This window comes from Aythya fuligula, chromosome 16, assembly GCF_009819795.1.
Source record: "Aythya fuligula isolate bAytFul2 chromosome 16, bAytFul2.pri, whole genome shotgun sequence".
NCBI classification, from domain to species: Eukaryota; Metazoa; Chordata; class Aves; order Anseriformes; family Anatidae; genus Aythya; species Aythya fuligula.
In genome coordinates this window covers 440,808-464,121 of record NC_045574.1, presented here as the reverse complement: position 1 = coordinate 464,121, position 23,314 = coordinate 440,808, and the positions used below count along the sequence as shown (strand labels likewise).

At 46.6% G+C, this 23,314-nt stretch overlaps 1 protein-coding gene across 1 annotated transcript in view; it reads right to left on the bottom strand.

Annotated features, from left to right (window-relative positions):
- The window catches only part of KCNB1 (potassium voltage-gated channel subfamily B member 1), a 114,117-nt gene extending 91,326 nt beyond the window's left edge, over window positions 1-22,791 (bottom strand). Inside the window, exon 1 of the mRNA XM_032198089.1 lies at window positions 22,075-22,791. Within this exon, the coding sequence (XP_032053980.1) occupies window positions 22,075-22,641 (567 nt within the window). The 5' untranslated portion in view covers window positions 22,642-22,791. The remainder of the gene's footprint in view (window positions 1-22,074) is intronic.
- Between the last annotated feature and the right edge of the window lie 523 nt (window positions 22,792-23,314).

Sequence of the window (23,314 nt, the reverse complement as noted above, 5' to 3'; positions counted from 1 at the left end):
GGGGCAGCTCTTCCTCCAGGTGCAGGAGGGCACCCATGTGGCTGCCCCCATAACCACACAGGCTGAGAGCACAGGAGGCAAAATTTCAGCCCTGGGCATTTAATTTGGGCTCTGTGTACAAGGACATTGGCATAACGAGATGGCAGGCAGGATAAACCTCTGGGCACAGCAGCTGAAAAACACTGCCACATTGTTAATACCAAAATCCTGGAAATCAAGCCAAGAAAGTGGACGTCAGGGAAAGATCAAAGGATAAGTACATCTCAGCAACTCCTTTCCTTTCCTTTCCTTTCCTTTCCTTTCCTTTCCTTTCCTTTCCTTTCCTTTCCTTTCCTTTCCTTTCCTTTCCTTTCCTTTCCTTTCCTTTCCTTTCCTTTCCTTTCCTTTCCTTTCCTTTCCTTTCCTTTCCTTTCCTTTCCTTTCCTTTCCTTTCCTTTCCTTTCCTTTCCTTTCCTTTCCTTTCCTTTCCTTTCCTTTCCTTTCCTTTCCTTTCCTTTCCTTTCCTTTCCTTTCCTTTCCTTTTGATCAGATTTGCCAGGGTGGAAATGCATTTCCAAGCCGAGAGAACAGGCTGCCGCTCCAGAGGACTCTGCCCTGCTCCGGAGCAGCATTAGCTGTGTCTAAAAGAAGGAGCCGTGGCATGACTCATACTTTCCAGTCCCCATAATCCCTCACAGTAGGTTTCAGATTTAAGAGTTTTCCTCTCTCTGACTTCACTTTTGCTATAATTTATGCACCTGCTTTGAAGAAGCCTTTGAAAAATCTGACAGTGGAGAAAAAAGAGCCTGTTTTATCTGTCTGATGGACAGGCTGCAAGGAGAAAAAAAAAAAAGAAAAAAGAAACAACACCACCACAGCTGAATTGTGTTACCAGGAAAATAACATCTGCATGTATAACTTTCTACCAGGCTGTGAGCAATCAAAAATAAACTACTAGAAACCCTTTGTCAGAACAATGGCAGGGCTTAAGTGAAAGAATAAGCAGTTCAGCAGGCAGAAGTGCACGGCTGACATAAGACAGAGCAAATGTGATCTTAAAAAACAACAACACACTAATGAATTATGTACGAATGCAAACCGAGGGCCGGGATCTCGTGCCCGGCTCCTGGGGACAGAGCGGTGGCCGCGCTGTGTCCCCGCACTGCCTGAGCCCCCACAGTCAGGTGTGAAGCTTGGTTATCCTGCAAAGGATTTTTTATGGAGTTTTGGAAAGATCAATAAATAAAATATATACTTTGACATGCCTATTATTTTAGAAAATGTGTTTTTGTCCCTGCTGCTTTGGAGCTGCAGTTTCAGACACAACCACAGACTGTGTCTTGGGACACCCAAAGCCCTGCAGTGCCCTGACTGCAAGCCCTGCCTCATCCCTCCCCAGCTCTGCACCCTGTGGGTTCTGCCCCCAGCTTTCCATGCCTGTCCCACACACTGCCAGCCCCTGTCTATGTCCCCATCAGTCACCCTCTTTGCCTGCCTGCCTCAGCTGGCATCTGGCACTGGTGCTTTCAGAAGTTAAAAACCCCTTCCTGGGCTCAGATGTCTCCTTCCTGCTCTGTTTCCTTTTCTGCACTGCACGTTGCTGCAGAAGGGAAAATACAAACAGTCTCCTTGCTGGTTTCCACAAGAGCTGAGCTGCTATAGAGGACAGATTTCTGTGCTCCCATCCCATAATACAGAGCCACGGGGGTGAACAAAGCCGCCTCAGACTCACAGAGCCAAGAGGTGATGCCTGGCTCTTTCTGCAGGACCTCCAGACCCATCACCCAGACCCCACATCACTTTCCTGCCTAGCTCCCTGCTCAAAGGTCAGTAAGAAAAGCAAAATCAGAGGAAAAAAAGTGTCAGGCTTTCACCAGGAGCTGCCTGGGTGTATTCCCACCTGGCCTGCATTTGGTGTCCTGGCTGCAAAGAGAGATTTCAAAGTTTGTGCAATGCTGCCTAGCACACGCCCTCAAATAAAATCCTTCCCTACAACCTTTTCTCCCTCACACCTAGGACACAGCTGTAAATTAGGAAGATTTCCTTGGATTACTTTTGTTTGTTTGTTTGTTTTGTTTTACAGCTCTAAGATCTAAGTCGTGTATTTTTTTAACTTCTCCTAGATTGCTCCCTCCAGAGAGATGGCGACGAGTGCATGGCGTGTGCTGGAAAAACAAACACTTTTACTGCTGTGTTTTGGGAAGCTTTTGGTAAACAGCTGCATCTGTTTCTAAGTTGACTTCTTCTAAAGTGGTGATAGTATCTACCTGCCTGATGTGGCTGCTAATTAACAACACTGAGTTTTATTGGTGTTTGTGCTTGTGGCTGCATTTTGGGTGTATGAATGAATGGTGCCCCTGAGGAAAATTTTTATTTCTGCTGGCATGCAAAGCTTAGAAATATGTGAATAATAGAGACAGACCCTCTTAAAACAGCTCAGATTATCTGATGCATTTCTAGAAAGTCATATTAGCCAGCTGAGAGTATAAGGGATGCAAAATTGCCAGGACGTTGAGCTATCTCAGGATATTCCAAACCCCAGTGATAATATCTCGGTACTCCTGTGATGGATTTATCTCCTGGCAATCCTTCTGCAACCCCCCTTATTCTGCAGTCAATGACTAGCTCTGCTCAGGAAGGCTCAGGAGCCTTTACCATCCATCATCTTGATGACTGCAAACATCTCTTTAATGGTGTGAGCAACAGGCATGATCTGCACCTCTATGAGCATGAAATTTTAAGAATGCTCCTTCCCCTGGAGCTGCCCTGAATGTCAGTAGTGGGAAGGAGATGCTGGGGGTGTGAGAACTGGTTTAGAAGGTGGCTGGTCTACATTTAAGATGAGTCTCATAGTAACATCTCCAGCTTACCTATGAGCTTCACCATTCATTGTGCTGCTAATACAAATGCCTTACTCCATGCAAATCTTTTATCATTGAACAAATTAAAAAGGAGCAAATTTGATCTGCCTGCACTTTTAAACCCTTCCCTCGGCAGTGGGGGGAAGCATTCACCTGGAAATCTCAATTATACCGCAGCTGTCAGCTCTATAATTAGAGCAGTTAGGTCATTCTGAGCATAGTGTGTACTACTCACCTCCAGTGACAAATAACCTGCCACCTGACGCACACCTCGTGCACCTTTCCAGAGGCTTACAAATACACAGACAGTCCAGCTGCCTGCATGCTGCCATAAAATGAACCCCTGCTGCTCTGACAGTCCTGGAGTGGAGAGCTAGTTGTGGGTCCTGCATCGACAGAATTTGCTCTTACCCCTCTTACCATCTCACATGAAACCTCACAAACCACCAGAGAGCTCTGTAAATGGCAGGGAGAATACAAACAAGGCCAAATCACATGCTGTAGCCTAATGCTGGTATATCCTCAACTTCTGAACACCCGCTCTCCCCTCCCCATAAATCCCTTTTGGAGGCACCAGACAATCCCACAGCAACCAGCCTGTCTGACTGACTGGCATTTGGCTGATACAGATGAAGGCGTCAATCAGAAAACCAGGCCCAGTAGCCTAATCTATTTCTTTAAAAAGAAACAATTTGGGCCCTACATATGCTGTGGAACTGCCACACAGCCAAGTTATTTGGGGATATTGTGCAGGAGGGTCACAGAGCACTGGTGATACACTGTTTGCTACAAAATCCTTTCTTCCAGCCACTGGTGACTAACCCTGATGACAAACACGAGGCAGCCTTTGCCATCCACAGTCTCCATGGCTTCAAACACACAAATCAAGGAGTAAATTTGCTTACAAGTAGCCCCCACAAAAGCACCCTGGTGGCGAGTTAGTGCAAAGCTGGTGTATGTTAAACTCCAGTCCTGGCTTCCAGCAACCCAGCATCTGCACCTAGGCAAGCTCCCAGCTAAGCCTTCCCTGTGCCTGAGCTAATACAACCACTTGCTGTTGAGAAAATAACATAATTGCACACCAAGCACTAAGCCTAATGAAACCGTATTGATTTTGTTGTTAAGGCCTATGTTTCTAGGATTGCTGGGCTAACAAAATATGTTTTCTGAGTGGTACAGAGACAGAAAAGTGCAAAGAAATCCCATTAACGATATAACAAATAACCCGGCCAAGCAACAGTCCTCATTTCACATTCAAATCCTAGAAGTGATAGGTTTTAATGTGCTTAGTATCTTGCCTTCTGCTTGATGACGGGTAGTTTCATATGGCACTAGGTCACTGGGCATTAATCAGATAAATCCTTCATAATGTAACCTGTACCTACAGCAGAGGGAGGGGGCTCACAATACCAAAACTCTGTAAATGAACGCTGTGACTGAATGCACAGAAAGGGGGAGGACAGTGAAGAGGGAAGAGCTGGCGTGTCAGGAAGAGGAAAAGTGTGGTGCTGTGAGAAGTTTCTTGCTAGAGCTGGATGATGTTGAGTGGGGATTTCCTAGGTGGGGGGATGCCCAGGCTGAAAGCCTGTGCCCAGATCAAATGCTGGGATCATGATCCCCCAGGACAATGAAAAATAAGTTTGTCTTCCATTTCTGTTTTTTTGTTTTTTGTTTTTTTTTTTTTTTTCTCTTTAATTTATTAATTATTTCTCAAAGTTTTAGAGTGCAGAGTTGTAAAGAAACATGCAGAGCTGTTGCAAGAAGAAGACCTGAGTGTGAATGACAAATAAGACCTACCTGAGCGTGCAGGTAGCAGCTCCAGGGGTGGCAGCTCCTGCACTCACCTCTGGGTGCAAACACCTGGAGGAGGACAACGAAGGACACTGGTGTCCTTCCAAGAAAAGTCCTCAAGAGGAAGAAATAAAATGGGACTTTAGCCAGCACTGGAGGACAGGAGGCGAATGGAGGCAGCATGATCTATTCTCATCTGGTCCCTTGCTTCTCCAGAGCACAATGGGACCCTGCTGCCTGCCCTATTCCTAGGAGGCTTTGCTGGTAATAAATCTCATGTCCTCGCCCTTCTGTGTCACCACAGCACTCTGGATTGCCCAAATAGAAACCTGGCCATCCCATGGCACTGATCTGCTTCAGGAGAGCACGAGCACACCCGCAGCCAGCTTTGGTGGGATGTGAGCAAGTTATGAAAGTACATGCTGAGAGTGGAGCCTACATTTAAATGCTCTGCTGAATGAGATGAGTAAATTAGCAGCAGAGAAATTGCACTGAGAGGTTTGGTGTAGGTATTTGTACCTATGGGGAACAGCTGTCATGTCTAAAACTCCCACAGTGGGGCAGGGAACTGGAGAGTACCTTACTGGAGAGTAAGCAGGCAGCAGAAGGTCTCTCCAGAGAATTCTTAATCTCAGTATAGGCAGAAACTATTGCAAACACTGACTGTCCTTGGGATAACCACTGCCCAAAGACTCATTGCCAGCTACCTGGAGGCTTTAAGCATGCTGGGGAAGTTCTACTCTCACAAATTTGGCCATTCACCATCACTTCCATGCAATCTGCAGGGCATTAGCTTTCCAGCACAGCCTCCCCAGGACAGTCTCTTCCCTCAGAGGATGGCAGACTTTCATGCTTGCAGCCTAAAACATAAGCGTGCAAGAGTACACTGTCCAGAAGGAAAACAGAGCCCAGGATGCATTTTAATTACTGGTGGCATAAAGCCCAGGCAAGGTTGCTGCTCCATAGTCAAGCCATAAATCTGTCCAAATAGGATTCTGACTACGTCTGCCGTGTTTATATTACAGAGTTTTATGGCCATGTGATTCTTCACCTGGAGAGGAATAGTGTCGCTGTGCAGCCAGTTAACGAGGAAGATTTATTAACTGGTGACGAAGACCTGGCTGCTGCCTGCATGTCTAACTCCGTGTGGCCTGGCGGTGTGTGCCCCCAGCACCGGCTCCATGGGGAGGGCTGGGCACTGCCAGCTTGGTTTGGGACACATTTGCCTCTGCTTCAGACCTGGACTAGAAAGCTGCTAGTGTCTCAGCGTGCCTCAGTTTCCCTGTGGGTGTGGAGGGCTGGAAGGGAGTGCTCGCGGAGTGCTCTGTGATGCCCTCAGGAGGAGCCTGATCAGAGCAGCGGGCTGGTTTCCCCTGTTCTGAAGGAGCTGAATTCTGAGAGTAGAGGGGAGAAAGAGCCCAAACTGACAGCAAAATAAAACACAGATTGTGGAACATCTGTTCCACAGAAACAATCTCTCCAGGCCTCTCAGATGCTGCAGATGACATATTAACCTTAAGCACCAAGGAATTCTAACTGAAGGAGGAAAATGTCCTTATTTTCATGGAAACGTAGCTAGCAGGTGCTTCCAGCCTTCTCGGTGAAATGGGGCTTTTAATTGCACAACAACTCACTCCCTCTTTGCTATGAGCTTTGCGTTAACCAGATGCTTATGGCTCATTGACTTGAGTGAGGCCGCTTGCATGCTGGCAGCGTGCACGTGCTGAAGCCTTCCACCCGCAGCAAGTTTTCCCCTTGCTTCTAGCCAGACCCAGTGGCAGGCTCTGGCTGGATGTGAGCACTGTGTACACCCCAAGGCAGCGAGGGAGGATCAGCTGTCTGTTTTGATACTCACCTTAATAGAGAAATTTTAAAAAAGGCGGGGGAAGGCATCTCCTGTTCCTTGTTCATGCACCGACATATAGCTCCCCAAATCTCCCTCCTCTACTTGGTCCCAGAGGAAAATTTTTGAAATAATCCATATTCATTAGAGTTTTTAATCCCTCACATGCCAGAATTCAGCGGGCTGCTAATGAAGAAGACAATTATACAGCACTTCAGGAAAAAAAAAAAAAAAAAAAAAAAAAGGCAAATCAGAACAGGTGCAAAGATCTGGAGCTCTGCCATATTCGCTCTCTGTTCTTTGGCACAGTGCATCATTATTTTACTTAAAATGTATTGAAACATCTAAACAGTTTAAGGCATCAGTCTGAAAGGGAAAGAGGTGACATTTAAGATTAATCATTAGCTGTTGACCACCTAAGACACTAAATCAAAAAGAAAACAGCTGGCCAAACTGAGCTTTGTGTTCCTTCTGAAGAACACAAGCTCCAGTGACGGTGCACCAGCAGAGTGGTAAAAAGGCAGATTGTGTTTGCTTTGCCCCTTGAATTATGGCTTTAATGTACATGTACAGAGCAAAAAAAAAAAAAGTGGTGCCTGAAGGATTTATGTCCTGCCAAAGACAGCATGGGAAAAGCAAAGAAAGATTTTCTGCCTTTTACAGATGTGGGCCAGGGGCACAAGAGAAAAGATGACCTTCATGAGTCTGCGCAGAAATCTGGGGGCAAAGCCATGCCCCCCATGTGCTGATACCAGCCCTGTCACTGACAACAGACTGCCAGCTCTCAGCTTGGAGCTTTCCTACCCAATTTGGGGGGTGGGAGCACACACCAGAGCAGGACAATGCCACAGGGCTGATTTCAGGAACAGCAAGCTGAATTTGGGCTCTTTGGACACACCAGAAACACTTTGGGAAAGACTGCAGCGAGGAGGTCAATGGTGAAGGACGTTGAATGATGAAGAAATGGTCTGTGAACGATGAAGAAATGGTCTTTTAAAGAAGGGTCCTTTTGGTGCAATGGATCATTCTGCAGGCAGGAAGATGGAGCCCATTACCATAGTTATGGCTCATTCCCCCAAAAATAATAAGGAAAAGAAACATCCCAGCAGGTAGGTGATAACGTGGGGAATAAGGGATGAAACAACAGCAGAGATTTAAGTGGAGCTCAACTGTTTAGGGACATGGTGGAAAAATAAAAAAATAAAATAAATTTAGGAGGAGATTCAGTGTTTCATTTCCTTTAGGATATAAATTCACAAATTACCAATAGAAAGAATCTGACCTGCTGACCATGTAGACATGCAGCCACACCACGTGCAATGACACATCTAATTTGCACACTATTATCCTGTTTTTCCACATGCAGATTGAGTAATTGCTTGTATCAACTGCAAGATCCATTTGCATATTCCAGCTGCCTGCTTTGCATGCTAAATCACAGCAAATGCGTGCACAAAATTGAACTGCTCGCCCTGCTCTGCGCACACGTCTGCCTGAGTCTGTTCAAACCAAACCCACGGATTATGTCCGTGTGGAAAGTATCAGCAACAAACTCATGTACTGAAACTGGCACAGGGCACCTGGGGGCTTGGGTCTGAGTTACTTTAGGATTAGTTTATAGCAACAAAACCCATGATGCAACCAGCTTAGGTAAATCAAGCAGGGGCAGCCAAAGGAGTAACTTTCTCTGCTTACTCCTTTGGAGGATGCTGCCTCTGTGGGGAGGGACAAGCAGGCAGGGCATCAGATCCCCGCTGCGCCTCACTGCTTGCAGCCCTGCCGCAGACTGGGATCCCAGCGAGTGCTGGGGAGGCAAGCAGAGCAGCTGCAGAGCAGGCAAAGGCAGTTGTGTTTGCTTCACTCTACTTCACTGAGCAGCCTAGCTTGCACCTAGACCAAGCATTGTGGATGCAGGTTGACCCAAACCAATAACGATGTTTCCTTGCCAAAGGGAGAGAAACATGTCCGGTTTCTCACTCTTTCCCTCGGCATCCATTGCTGTTTACCATCAGAGACAGGACACTGTGCTCAGAGGGATGCTTGGTCATACTGATTTGCACTGACCTGTCAAGAAAAAGGCCAGTCTGGGCAAGCGATTAACAGTGATGGAGACTAAACACCACACCTTTCAAGAGCAGTTTTTGTGTTCTCTGTGAAATGTATTTATGGCTTGTTTTGGGGTAGCATACATGAGCCGTGAGTCAGGGCAGTATTGCACTTAGTGGTATATAAACACACAACAAAAAGATGGAACTTCCTACAAAGAGTTTATGAATTCAATAAATTACACCTATAACTCCTGGAAGTGGCATTCTTCATGCCCAAGTTTTCTGGACCATGGAGCAAGTTTCTCAGAAGTTAGTGCAAACGAAGTATTTCACAGCCACTTTACAAGAAGCTCTTAAGAGCATCTTTGAAAATAACCACTAAGTCAAGAGGGATTCATTCATGGCCATTCATAGCCAGAAACTTTAACAAGTTTGTTCAGTAGCTTAACAGGCATGCAAAAATAATGGAATTACACCTGCCCTTGTGTTAAGCAGAGACAAAAGAGAGGGCAGGCATCACTCGAGTGAGACCTTTTGCATTTGCCTGGCACGATGAAAGTCTCATATTTCAGTAGGCAGATTTCATATGCTGAAGCTGGCTTTGGCCAGGGCTGCAGGTGTTGAATGAGCTCATTCCCTTGGGTTGCCAGAGCTCTACAGTTACTCTTATAGAATAACATTGTGTGCAAACACAGGCAGAAGGCACTAACGTGTCAATTAGCAAAATGAACTCTGATACCCAATGTGATCTAGAATGCAGAACAGCTCGTGTCTGGTGGAAACATCTCCGCACCAGTACAGGAGAAAAGCACCCTATGGTGTCCTGCTGAACCACCCACAGGACTCTGGAGTCAGGAAGGGATCAAAGTACACACAGAGAGGGCTGGGTCTGCTCGTGCCTTGGGAAGCAAGAAGGTCTCAGTCCTGAAGTGCTCCCATTGAGATCTGCTTCAGTCTAGCAGGCCCAGGGCACTGGGAATTAACCACACATGCTACACCTCATCTACTTTAAATTTAAGAAAGAAAATTAAGAAATAAAATAAGAATTAAGAAATTAAAAATTAATTAAAAAGAAATTAAAATAAGAATTAAGAAGTAATTTAAAATAAATTAAGAAATAAGAAAATTAAGAAATAAAATAGCAATAAATAGGACCCAATATACCTGGGACCAGCTTCCAGGCCCACAACAAAATAAACCAGAAGTGCGAGTTATGCCCTTGGGTGTCTCCTGCTGAAGGCACAGCAAGGGGCTGACCCATCTGGGAGCTCTCATGGTGCCAGAGGAGCATCAGCACTGCTGGGGAAGAGGGGCCACACCACCTTCATGGGGCGCCTCCCAACACTGACATAACCTGTCCTAATGCACTGCAAACACCAGCAGGTGATCAATGGCAAAACCCCAGACTGCAGCTGTGTGAGCCTTCCGTTCTTGTAGGAACAGGTAACACATTCAAAAGACTTGGTTGGATTTTTTCTCAGCTGAATGCTGCAAAACCTGCTGAGATCAATCAGACTTTTACCTGAGGAGGATTAGGGGCTAAGAATAGCTGCACGTTAACTGAGTTTAATTCTGCTCTCTGGCAACAAGTGCGAGGTATAGCTGTAAAGGCAGAGGACATTTGCTGCCACAACTTTGGCATTTATTTATTTCTAATCTCCATCCCAGCCTAACAGAAGCTATTCTTTCTGAGAACAAACTCATTCCTGAGTGACACCAGTCAAGATAATAAGATGCAGATGCTTGTGCAACACTTGGTCCAAGGACTGAGAGGGAAGAACTAAAGTGAGCTTTGTTGTCCACCCTGCCTAGGACTTCCTAAAGCCTTGTGCATGAAGGGACATTTGATGGGCAAGGGCTGCTCTAGGTGGGCACACCACTAAATCCCCTTCCCCATCCTGAGGGCAGCTTTGCAGAGGCTCGCTGTGAAAGAGGAGAGCAGGGGAGCCATAAGAGAAGAAAGGTCCCCACACGGTGACACCGTGGGACTGGCCATGCCATGCCGGCAGTGCTGGGTCCCCTGCACCCCCCTGGGGCAGGCATCGGAGGAGACCCCATCGCTGTGAGAGCTAGGACAGCCAGTGGGGTCTGCTGAGGGATGGAGAGACTTCCTGGGACACTAAATAAGCCATATGGACTGCACCTTGGGGACTGCCTCCTAACCAACAACAGAGGAAGGCTCTCTTGAAGCAAGGATCACTAAATTCCATCCCTGAGAATATTTCAGAGCAAGCTCCCTGCTGTCAGCTCCTTTGCTTTCAGCCAAGGACATGAGCTCTACTGCCAACCCCTTCCTCCCGCCAGCACTGATAATACCACTGTGGTCTAGAAAATCGCCTACCCATGGTCCTTGCTCTGTGCCCAGCACCAGCCAACCCCAAATATAATGGCACCTGTGCATTGACAGGCAGGTGGGTGGCTTCCCTTGCACAAAACAGAGTTGCAGAATTATGATCTCTGCTCCAGATTCCCTTACCTTGCTAGGCCAGGCTTGCTCTTGGCTGTATCTTGGGGATTTTCTTGTTTACGATTTCTTCTGCATTGTTATATTTAAGTGTAGATTGATAATAATAGTTACTGCACCAGGCAGTCTTGAGGATTACTTAATTAATGTTTGTGAAGCACTTTAAGATCCTCAGATGAAAGAAACTAAGAAATGCAAAGTATAATTATTATGTATTATTAATAAACTTCTGGCACATTGACAAGAGAGGAGACAACATTTTTTTTTCTTTTCTAAAAAGACTTAACTTTTATGCTACAAAAGACAGGTATACCAAAAAAAAAAAAAAAAAAAAAAAAAATCACAAATAAGTAGACAAGGAGCAACAGCTCCATAATTCCACTAGGATGGATTCTTCTGATGGCAGAGGGCAAAGTGCCTCCAAAAGTGAGCTACACTCCTACTTCCAGACACGTGGAGCTTTGCGAATAGCCAGATATGGAGAAGTACAGAGATGTTACAGCAATTTCAAATAGTGGAAGTGCTCAGATGCACTAGTGATGAGGAACAGGAGAGAGTTTCATGCATGATCACTACAATTAGTAAAAGCACAGGATACAAAAGGAATTACGCATGCAGAGCAATGAATGGACATTTGGAAATGAACATTACAGCTGTATGAATAAAGTGTTTCAGATCTGAGAAAGGTCCAGATACAAATGAGATTTCCAGAAACCTGAAAAAAGCCCTGATCTGAGATGGGCTCCTAGGCATTTTCAATGAATTGTTAAACCACAGCTGCCTCCTGGACGCTCTTGGCTGGGATCCAGCCGCAGCAGAGGAAAAAGCAGTGCAGGGATTAGGGCTGGCTTGGGGCTCTGGTCCTTGATGCATCACAGACCCTGAGGAGCCAGGCAGCCCCTCTGTACTTCTCCATGTAACTCAGGATAATTGCGCTGCTCTCCACAGCACAACCAGGAGGACAAACACATTGCAAGGCACTCAGATGCCACGGCAGAGAAAGCTGGGGACCAACAGATGACAAATTGTTGTAGATAAGGACGCAGTCCTGTTAAAGAGGCTCCTCAGAGAGCCAGGGAGCTGCTCCCGGTGCTTTGTGCAACAACACATTCCCAGTCCTGCTTTACACTCGCAACAGCCTGAGAGTAAACCCAGCAGGACACGGAGCACGTGTCCAGCACCTCCTCTGTAAAGCAGCCAAGGATGGTGCTTCCCGCGAGCACCCGGTGCAACAGCAGCATGCAGATGGGTACGAGGGGCTTGGTCGTGCTTATGGTCATTCCTCAGTGATTTGGGGAACAGAGCATTGCTAGCAGAGGAAATGTGAGAGCCTGTCTAGAACTGAGTGTGCTGAATACAGCCAGAGCAGGGAGGGGAGGGGAGGGGAGGGGAGAGGAGAGGAGAGGAGAGGAGAGGAGAGGAGAGGAGAGAACTCAGATATCACTGAAACCAGCCAAAGAAAGTGTATACAGCATGTGGAGAAGAATTCATGTGTCACGGAAAATATGCTTACTATAGATAATACTACACAAGATTTTAAGTACTGAGACTGCAAGATGTACCTCACTGCTCACATCTTCAATTTGTTCTTTTAACAACACAAGTTGTTTTTTTTTTTGTTTGTTTTTTTTTTTAAGAAATACCCACAAGGAATCTTATGTCTATAATAGAGTTTGGTAAGGATAATCATGTCATAGAAACATTTCATCCATCAGTACCAATCAGAGAGTATTTTTGGCTTTAATGCTGTTTATGTAATGCAAATGAGATTTAAAGCTTCATTTTGTTCAAAAACGAGCAAGAGCAAATGGACTTAAAACTAATCTGAGCTTTTGGCTAGAGACTCTGCATGAATCCTAGTCCAAACAGGTCTGAATAAGTTGAACTCATAACTGAAAATGATGGTGTACCACAGGAAAAATGAATTTTAATATATATTTTTTTCCATGACTGTTCACCCTACTTTATTGACACAAATTTCTGATTGCATTAGCTGGATGCCCAATGGATGTTGTGTTTCATCAGCATGATATCCAGGCACAGACAAGCACTTTGGTTTGTATCCTTTGCTACTGATTTCTCTTGTCCAAACCCAGGTCTGAGACGCCATCAAGAAGCAGGGTGGTGACCTAAGGCACCTTCCCTGCACTGCACCTCTGGGGAAGAGTCACAAAATGGTCATAGCTGGGATATTATTGCACCACAACGGCTGCAAGCTTCAGCAGGCAGCAGAAACGCTCACAGAGTTTATGAAATGTCTGGACGAGACTTGTGAACAGGGAAAGGGGCAACATTCATAACAGTGCTGGTGAGTCCTCAAGGCCAGGCAGAGGCTGAATGCCAAGGGAAGGGCTGGCTGCCATCGTGTTACTTGGAGGTGGCATGGGACAGGTCACAGGGTAGGGAGGGGGCAGTGGTGCAACCTTGTGCTCCCAGCAAGAAGCAAACCATGGGGCCTCCCCTCTCCAAAAATCCACATGATGCTGCAGGGGCTGGACCCCTGGGTTTGAAAGACGCATTCAGGGTGTTTTGGGAGTTTCAGTGGGGAAAGAGGTTGCTGCTCCCCTGAAGATCCCTATCCATGCAAGAGCTTTCCTGCTGCTGCCTAAAATATGTTGGAGGAAGATCCCAAAGCAACAAAAAGCCCATGCTCTGACCAGCTACTGTCCCTTGTGTTCATGTGAATATTGTTAGTGCCAAAGGCAGCACTTGCTTTGTCTGAGGAGATATTATTCCTGTTGAGTAATGCTTGAGTTGCTCACTACATTTTCTGTATTTGTTGAAGAGAGGAGGTGGTTGTTAGGACCAGTTCTTAACTGCAAACACCTTCCTTCTACAGGGTAATTTTGCTGCAAAGGAATTTCCATACTTATATGTACATACATATAGATATATAATGCATTGGATATTTGGTATGATGATATCATTTCACTGTATAATTATATATATATATATTGCCTAATATTGGCACTCTCTTGCTTTTCAGTACATTTTACCAGAATCCCTTTCCCACAGTCAGAACTGCACCAGAAATTGCCCCAGGCCAGACCTTGTGCTTTTAGACCTTATGGAGAAAACCTTTCCACTTTTCTGTAACCACTCATTCCTCTAACACGACAGAGCTCTCTAGGACCTTCCCACACAGACTGGGCTCATCAAACAGGAATACCCCTGCTGAAACAAAGAGGTTTGGTTTCTCACCCCAACCACTTCAATAAACTGCCGAAGGGCTGCCAGCCCCCTTTGCACTGTGATGAAATGTTTGTTACAGGGGGAGCAGGCAAGGGCAGCTGGAAGCTCACCTCCAGCACAGGAACACACCAATGACTTGGACAAGCCAGGGTCATTCCCCCCAGCTCTGCCCTGGCCTCCCTCACCGACCTTGGGCAATTATCACCTCTTCACTTTAAGATGGGGATAATACATATACTGCAGGTTTGCCCTGGCCTTAAGTAATCCATCTTTTCAAAGCACTTTGAGAGCTTTGCTTGATGAGTATAGACATTATAATACTCGTCTGTTCCCATTACATTCCATGGGAGTTTTGCCCTCCACAGAGGCAGGGCTGGGGCTGCCAGTGTTACTGTGGGATCTAGAAAACAAACATGCTTGAGATACTTGAGTGTTAGCATTTTGGTAAGGGGCTATAGCAGGTATAAAGGCACAGTGCTTGCGTAGGGATGCTTGAAAATCTTATAGAGTTGCTGTAAATGAGTAGATTTTTCCCATTAAAAAAAGTCAGGAGACCTCATTGACACCTGCTGGTAAACACGCTTGGCTCATGCCAGATAAAGGAGACAGGAGAGGCCAGGAAGAGCTAGGACAGCAGAGAGAAATAAACCAGTCAGACCCAGGAAGAAGCTTACTTCCAAGGTTTGCCCCTACTGTACCAAGTGGGAGAGTGTGTGCAGATACCTCCCCAGGGACTAACCTAGGAGCAAGGTCATCCTAAGGATAAAGGGTGCCAGAGCTAAAGCAGCTCAGGTCCCCAGCCCTAAGCAATGGGGCAGGGATCCCAGGGCTGTTGCCAGCTTGTAGGTGCACAGCCCAGAGCAAGGTGAAGCCGCTCTGCCCTTGAAGCAGCTCAGCACCATCAGGCCAGCAAGCTCTGTGCTACTACAACTGCGAAGCCAACCCAGCCCATGCAGGGAGCAAAGTGGGCAACTCTTGTGGCAACATGATCTCTCTGATCCCTGCCTGCCTCCATTTAGTAGAAGCAGGGACAACATATAGCTTCTTCAGGGAAAGCTAATATTAGTGCCTTGCTCACATTCACTGGCCCCATCATCTTTTCTGTTGCTGCCAGAGATCTCCATGGAGTAAATCATATTGACTGTGTTTATTATAAGAACTAAGCGATCGGCTGTGAACTTTCTTTGACATAAATATTTTGCCATTAGTAGTGAAAAATAGCAACGCTTGTGTTGTAAAAGTAGCATTGGATTGTTTCTCTCAGTGGGGGCTTCATGTTGAAAGAAATCAGAAGGAAATTGTGAACTGCAGGATCAAGAGGAACAGACAGAAGGAGGAACCAAGAGCTAAACACCCCATTCCCTCCCACAGGTTGATGGCCAGGACACTTATCCCACTGTATAAAAGCAGTTAAAAGAAGAGAGCATTTATAAAAAAAAAAAAAAAAAAAAAGGAAGAATTGTTTTTTCACAAGACTCTGGAGCACATCTGCATAGCTAGCTCTGGCTGCTGCTGCAGTAGGTGCACCCCAGTTGGGGACAACGTGCCTGATGCTGGCTTTGTTTGCACGTGTACCAGCTGAAGCTTCACTCACGCTTTGTGAGCATCACACCATGCCTGCATTTCCTGCACAGATCAGGCCCAGCACTTGTCTTCTGAACCATTATTCCTAAGCCTCTGCAGTTACAGCTGAAAAAAAAAAAAAAAAAAAAAAAAAAAACAAACAGGGATTTTCCGTTCTTGCACCATTTCCTATATTTTTGACTGGTGATGTTGGCACCTTAAATCATATCTGTTCACAGGCTGAGCAACTGAGAGGAGGGGAGAATACTGAGCAGCAAGTGGAATGAATCTCAGACAGATTTTTCCAAGGTACAAATGAGAGTTGGTGCTTTAAAAATAAAATCAACTATACCTCCACAGAATTCATCCCGAGCATGGTAGCTTGTCGCTTCCCTCCTGAGGCAGGCACTCTCATACAGATGTGGATAACTGCCCTCAAGGAAGACCACAAACATGGTCCAGGCTCTCCTAACAAAGTTACAAATAAGCTAAAAATGCAGCGGTATGCCTACACACGTTTATCTACACCATACAGTTCAAGAAGCACAGTATGTACATCAAGAGGACTACTAAGCTTAACAATTTTAACTTTTTTTTTTTTTTTTTTAATGCTTTAAGAGACTGCATGCCTGCAGGTTTGTGTGTAAGCTGCTGAACCCAAAACATTATGGCAGCAAATGCCAGGCAGCTGTCTGCCTGGATCCTGGGGGTGCTCAGTGATGCAGTAATAGGCCTGGAGAAAGGATCACCTTTGACAGGCGAGAATCCCACCTGGAGAGCTCACAATAAGCTTGCTGTTGGCAGATGTGCACCAGGAAATAACAGGAGATGTTGAGTTGGGGATGTGGGAGGCTGAGAAGCTGGTGCCATGGTGCCTCCTATGCTAGAGGGATCATTGACAAGATTCTTCAGAGCCAACAAAGAACCACAGGAAACAGCTGCTGACCTGGCAGCATTATATTTTTTTTTGCCCTAAAATGGGGGCTTAGGGAGGCTGTCATGCGGGGGAGTTTTGGGAAGTGGTGGCACAGCCATACATTGCAGAAAGGTCATCAGCGAGACAGAAGCAAAGGACACACTGCAGGGAATGGCTGGAGGAATTAGGACTCCCCAGGCAAGAGGTATTATAAACTCACTGGAAGGACAGGCACCCAGAAAAGAGCTGCAGGATGAAATGAGACTGATACAGAACAGCAATTGTTTGTGTATCCACAGGACAGTGCTGTGCTAGAAACCCAGCGATAAGCTATAAACCAAAGTGGCAAATCCCTCAGCCCATGGGAAAGGCTTTGGAATGAGGCTCTGCTTTTGATGTTCTCCAAAGGCAGAAGTTTACTTTGGATGAAGGGACTATTCTCCTATATGTAGCAGGAAAGCCAAGGCAGTAGTTGCATCAGAAAAAAAAAAATGAAAGAGACAGCTGCCAGCAAAATGTGGGTAATCTAGCTGTAACAGTCACAGTCAACACCTGCCCTGAGATGAGAGTCTGAGAGACAGAAGACACAGCTGAGATGCAACCCCAACAATTAGGGAGAGGGGTTTCCTCTGCTGAATGCCTTGGAGATGAATGAAAATGGCACGCCATAAGGGAGAGACAGGAATAGAAAGCCCATGTGGGGGAAGAACGCTCTAGATGTAGCAAATGCATCTCCAAGAGGCTTTATCATTCTTATTTTGTCCCTACTATCAATAATAATAAGGAGAGAGCTTACAGAGCAACCTCTTCAATCCCTAAGCAATGCTCCCAGAGATTAGCAGCAGAGAGCAGCGGGCAGCTCGAGAAAAGCTGTTCAACAAATGTAGAGGCATGCATAATAAGATTACTGAATTGGAGTTGCATGTTTTCAAGGATAAATGTGATATTGAACTGGCAAAGGCATTGTTGGACCAGGGCAAAAAGATGAGAAGTAGCCTGCCAGAATGGAGGGACTGCTGCAGCTGAGCTCCCAACGAGACAGGAACAAGCGAGAAGTGGAAGCAGCCCTCCAGAGCAGAGAGGAAGTGCATAGCCTACTTGACATGCAGATATGCAGAGCAGCTTTTTGCAAAGTGGATGATGTCATCCTGTTTTTCTCAGCCTTCAGGACAGCAAGAGAAAAATAGATGAACCCAGCACACGCACAGGAGTCTGTAAGACAAGCAGGCTTTTCCCCTCCTGTCCCCCACTGTGCAACAATAATTGCTCAGATATTGATCAGGAAAATAATTTGTAAGAACTCAAAGTAGGAAGGATTTCTTTTCTCCCTAAGATGCAAAAAGGGTGATGCTGGATCTTTCCAGCACTTCTGCAAGTGATCAGAGGATTTCCAATACCATATAAGCTAATTAAGGTGTTGAGTGGCTCTGATTTGTTTTGTGTTTATACCAGAAAGCAGGAAACAACTGCAGCCTGGGATTTTTCAGGATGCTCTGAAGTCTACTTGGATTTACAGCTAGGCTGGCTGCCCCAAGGGACATGAATGCCTCTCCAGGCAGATAGACCCACAGATCCTAACTAGTTTCACTAGTAAAAACAACAGCTATGGGAAGGACTTGTACTCTGGAAATCCAGGGCTGCTAACTGGGTTGCAGCTGGCAGAAACCAGCTGCTCAGGCTTAGCCTTGGTGAGGGAAAGGCCAATTCAGATAAACCCCCAAACCAGAGTGCTGGAGAGGCACTAGCCACTGCTGCTCCAAGACTTATACCAAGTCCCAAGGAAAAGCAGCAGCAGTTTGGCTTCTGGAGAGCTGATTTCCTTCCCTAAGGGAACTACAAGGGAAAACAACCACACAACAAAATGTAATAACTATTCCAGAAAATATCCATACTTGTCTTCTTCAGAAGTAAATCCAGACAGAAGTGAACACTAGAGTCCTTCATGGTCAAAAATTGATTTTGTGAGTACACCAAAGTACAGGAGAAATGTTATAAAAACAAACAAACTACTGGGAGAATTACAGAAATTAGCAGGAACACACAGAGACAGCAATCACAGGAAGAGAAGGAAGCATCCACGTAGATTGCAGTGGGTATTTCACAGGGATATACAGGCAAGTAAAGTCACAGAAAGCAGGATAAACTGATCCTTTGTCTTGTGAGGTAAGAAAGGGAGAAATGAGTTTAATTAAATTAATGTCTACTCAATATTTTTTCATTTGCTATGGAGTCCCTCCTCATGCTGAGTTTTGTGCATGTGAGTTTCGACACTGAGTGAAGTGAGCTCAGCAGTGCAACAGAGCCTCAGTGTCAAGCAGCCCAGTGGGTTAGAGGGCTCGTGTGCCTGTGGCACTGCCTGATGCCAGGGAAGGGCACTCTATGTGCAGGGATGATCAGCCAGAGTACTGCCATGCAGCCCTTCAGGCCCTCTCACGAGGACAGTGCAGCTTTGGTCACAGCCACGAGGGGATGAAGTGTTATAGGGAAGGAGCAAACACCCCTCTGCTAGCACAGGCTGGTGACAAGTAACCCTGGGGCTTCAACAGCCATCTAATTCCTCGTCTGAGAGATCTGGAGGCTCTCAAGGAGTGGGTAATACAGGATCTAACAGAATGTTCTTTCTGGTCACGTACAGGGTGTAACATCGGACATAAATAAGTCAGTACTTGCCATGAGGTGGTTAGTTTAAAAGCCAGACAGATAAGTCAAAAGGTACAGGCAAATCCCCACTGGATAACAGAGCAACAAAAACGATGGGCTGGGGGATTCTTCTTCCCTTATTTTAAGGCTGTTTTCCACCCTGAGGTACTTCACCTATAATTCCTTTTTAAAACAAATAAGACAATGACTCGCCCTCTCAGGATTTAGTTCATCCCAGTATCACCATGAGAAGTTCTGCAGCAAGCTGTTATGGAGGGATCTGGTTAGGTGTTGTGCAGAAAGTGTTAAAATACAAACAATGCTGACAGCCAACAAGAAAACCCACCTTGCCAAAGCAGGAGTTAAATAATGGTGCATGGCTTACTAGGACACTGTGCTGGGTTTAGGGAGAACATGCATTTGTAGCCATTTTCTAGATTCCTTACAGAGAACATGAAGGGGGCCTGTACGTGTTATATTTAAATGAGAAAAACAAAACAAAACAAAACAAAAACAAAACAAAAACACCTTTTGCATTGAGTGGTACAATCTGGAGAAAAAGAGTAAGTGAAAGGAAAATAATTTGGGGGAAAATTGATACTAGGTCATCCAGTGACAGTCATTAAACCTCAGAAAGGGAACAAAGCATGCTATTCTATAGGAACAGTTGGAGCACCCAGACCTGGCAAAGCAGGTCAAATCTGGCTCTAGGAAAGATGACAGAAGTTCCTGGAGACCTGTAGTCTCAGCAAAAGTGCTCCACTGAACAGACAGCTTCTGGACAGCTTTTTTCAGCCATCAGGCTCAGATTTAGAGAATGCAGCCTGAAGTGGAGCCTGGGCACAGCTGGTTAGGTCAGATAACAGGTCAGGCTGCCAAGTCCCTATCCCCGTGCCCATCTATCAGAAGATGAAGACTGGGCCCAGCCTATTCAATATGTAGAATTCTCATGAAGGTGATGAAAGCAAAGGGCACACTCTGGCAGGAGAGAAAAGCTATCTACCAGCAGGGAGAATAACGGATAAAGAATAGGCTTACCAGCTCTCCTGTCCCTGCCTGGTAAGCTAATTGTTCATCACGCCCATTTTTCTTGCTACACTTGAAACGAGTCAAAATCAGTGCTTGAGAACTGCTGAAATATTTGAGGTCTGAGAACATACAGCAACCATTTTCATTACAGTAAAGAACCCATAGAATGGGAGCTTTAAATGGGAAGAATAATAATGCATTACAGTTCACTCTCAATTAATCCAGAGCCTGCAATTCCGGATGCACTTACTCCGAGAATTTTCTCAGAAAATGAAGCTAGAGTGTATTTCATTTATAAATCACAAAAGACACTTATTTGGCAAGGATGACCCCCTACTCATATACAATAAATCATGAACATCAACAGTCTCTAATGGATTTTGAGTCAGTGCCACAGACAGCGAAGCCTGGGGCCTGTGTTTCAGGATTCCAGGACTGTGCCAAAGGAGCCTTATAAATGATTAATGCATTCAGCACAGTGTCATCTGGAGAGAAAAAGACGTTCTGGGGCTCCGTTTGTCATTAAAAAAAGTGATAATCGGTTCAGTAGCAGACCATGCCTCTTCCTTCCCCTGCAAGAATGAGCCATTTAGCTCCACACTTAATAAAATACCTTCCCAAAACTTCATACATGCTCTCCATTCATGGTGTGCAAAATTTCCGGGAGAGAAGACAGGGAAAGGAAAAGCCTGTTTTCATAAGTAGCCCTCCAAACCCAAGCTTCCTGAGGGATGGAGCCAGGGTTTGCAGTTGCAAATGCACGTACAAAAGAGATAGGCCTCAGCCACCTCTATAATGTCACTTTCTACTTCTTTGCCAAACTGTGAGGATGCTGGTACATAGAAAATGCAAGTTTTGGTCCCTGCTGCTCAGTCTCTCGTGCTTTCCAGTTATCCATCCTACAGTTTTCAACCTCTCCCCCTTTACTTTTGTCCCCATGGTTACTGAATCACTGTGTTCACAGAGATTTTCCTCAGTGAAGAATATGTGACTAACATGAGACAGCTAAATTATCAGAGCCAACTCTGACATTGGTTTCTCCTAACGAGGATCTTATCTTCCAAATGCTTTCAAATAGATCTGTTGCACTGGCACCAACTTCAGAGTTGCAGCACTTCAACTATTGAGAGACAGAGCTGCAGCAGCTTTGTACAAGGAGACTTAAAATAGGCTGGAATCAGGTAAAGGAAGAAATTCAGATGCTAGCTTTAGCAGACCTGCAGCCTAAGACTATGTGATACACATATCTAGGAGATGCACTTCACAAAATTTTGAAGTCATCCTAAAAAGGAATGCATTATTTCTGAACTGGACCTGGGTCTAGGAGTTTAAGTAGATTTCCTCATTTAAAAACCAGTTTGGTTAAGCAGTAGGATACACACATGTTTTGGGCCCAAAGCAATCTCTGTTACACAATGCATCAGGACAGACCACTAAATAACAAACCTACCAACCTCCAGTCCCAGCAATCAGCATATGCTGACCCAGGACTCGGTGGAGCTGCTCCCACACTGACCAGCCTACGTGGCCCTCAGAGAAGCACAAACCAGATACCTTCCAAACTACCCAAAAAGCATATGTTAAGCCTCATTCACATCTGGGAGGTCTTTCTCCCCTTCGATCACAGCGTCTATTGAGCCACAATTGCCCAGACACTAAAGCAAGGGCAGGAGGGCAACACCTCATGTAACCATCACTGCAGTCATGAGCCAATATACACAAGACTTGAGAAGAGGTGGAGATCTTACCTTGGCCGCTACGGAGGAGTTGGGCTTCTCCAGGAGGTCCCAGAGCTTTTTCCTTTTGTCAGCACAGCAAGTGTTATCAAATTCCTCCCCTTCCCTTTCCCTCAGTGTCTCAGCTTCTCTCTTCAGCTCCTCATTCATCTGTTCCTTCTTCTGGTGGTAGCGGGCCTGGCAGCAGGACTCCAGGTAGATCTCATCCACCCCCCAGTAGTCCAGCTCTTGGCTGAAGGACAAGGCGCACATCTCCTCCATCATGTGCAGCTTGCCAGTACGGTAGAAGTTCAAGATTGAGGTGAATGCCCCGGGATGCCTGTCGAAGAAGTACTCGTTCTCCTCCAGGTTGTAGTCATCGCAGATCTCCATGAGGGAGTCATGCGTGTTGCAGTCTCTGAGCTTACCCAGCCTGGTCCGTGGCAACCTGTCCAAGGTCCGCCAGAGAACCTCGTGGGCCAACCCCCCCACGTTGAGCTTGACCCGGCGGGAGCAGGCCTTGCTCCTGACGATCTCTGTGGGGTCCGGAGGCAAAGAGGTAGTAGAGCGAGATCCATGCTTATTCATCCCCAGAGGCATCTCTGGTCCCCCTCAGGCTGGCTGCTCCAAGGCGCGGTGCGGAGCGAGGGCTGGCGGGGGAGGGAAGGGGAGGGGGGGCCGGCTTCTCCTCACCTCTCCTTCCCCTCCATGCCCCGGAGCTGTAAGAGAAGCCAACCATGGGGCCCGAGGCCGGCCTTATCCCCGCGGGGCAGCGCCCGGCCCCGTTAATCAGCTCAGGGGGCGCGGCGGGCGCTGTCCGCCCCCGTGGTGCTGAACCACGCTCCGCGCCCCGGCGGGCGGCCGCGGGCAAGCGCTGTCCGCGCCCGTGGTGCTGAACGCGGCGCCCGCGCCCACGTGGCCGCCGGAGGAGCCGCCGCTGAGCTCCCCCGGGTGGCGGATGGGTGATGCCCCCCCACCCCTAAATCCGTGGATCTGACTCCCCCCACACGCCACCCACCACCTTGGGACCCACGAGCTCTGCGGGAGGGTCGACTGCACGCGCGGTGCTGGGGGAGAGGAGGTAGGGCACGGCAGTGGTGCGGGTTTTTGTGGGTTTTGCTTCTGGAAGAAAGGCTGGGAATTGGTGGATTAAAGGGCTCTGCACGGTACTGCGAGGGGAAGCTCCCCGAAAGGAGCCGGACCGACAGCCACCAGGGGTACTGCCGCCTTGGCCCCCCATCCCGCAGAGAAGCGGCCCTGCCACCGCCGGCCC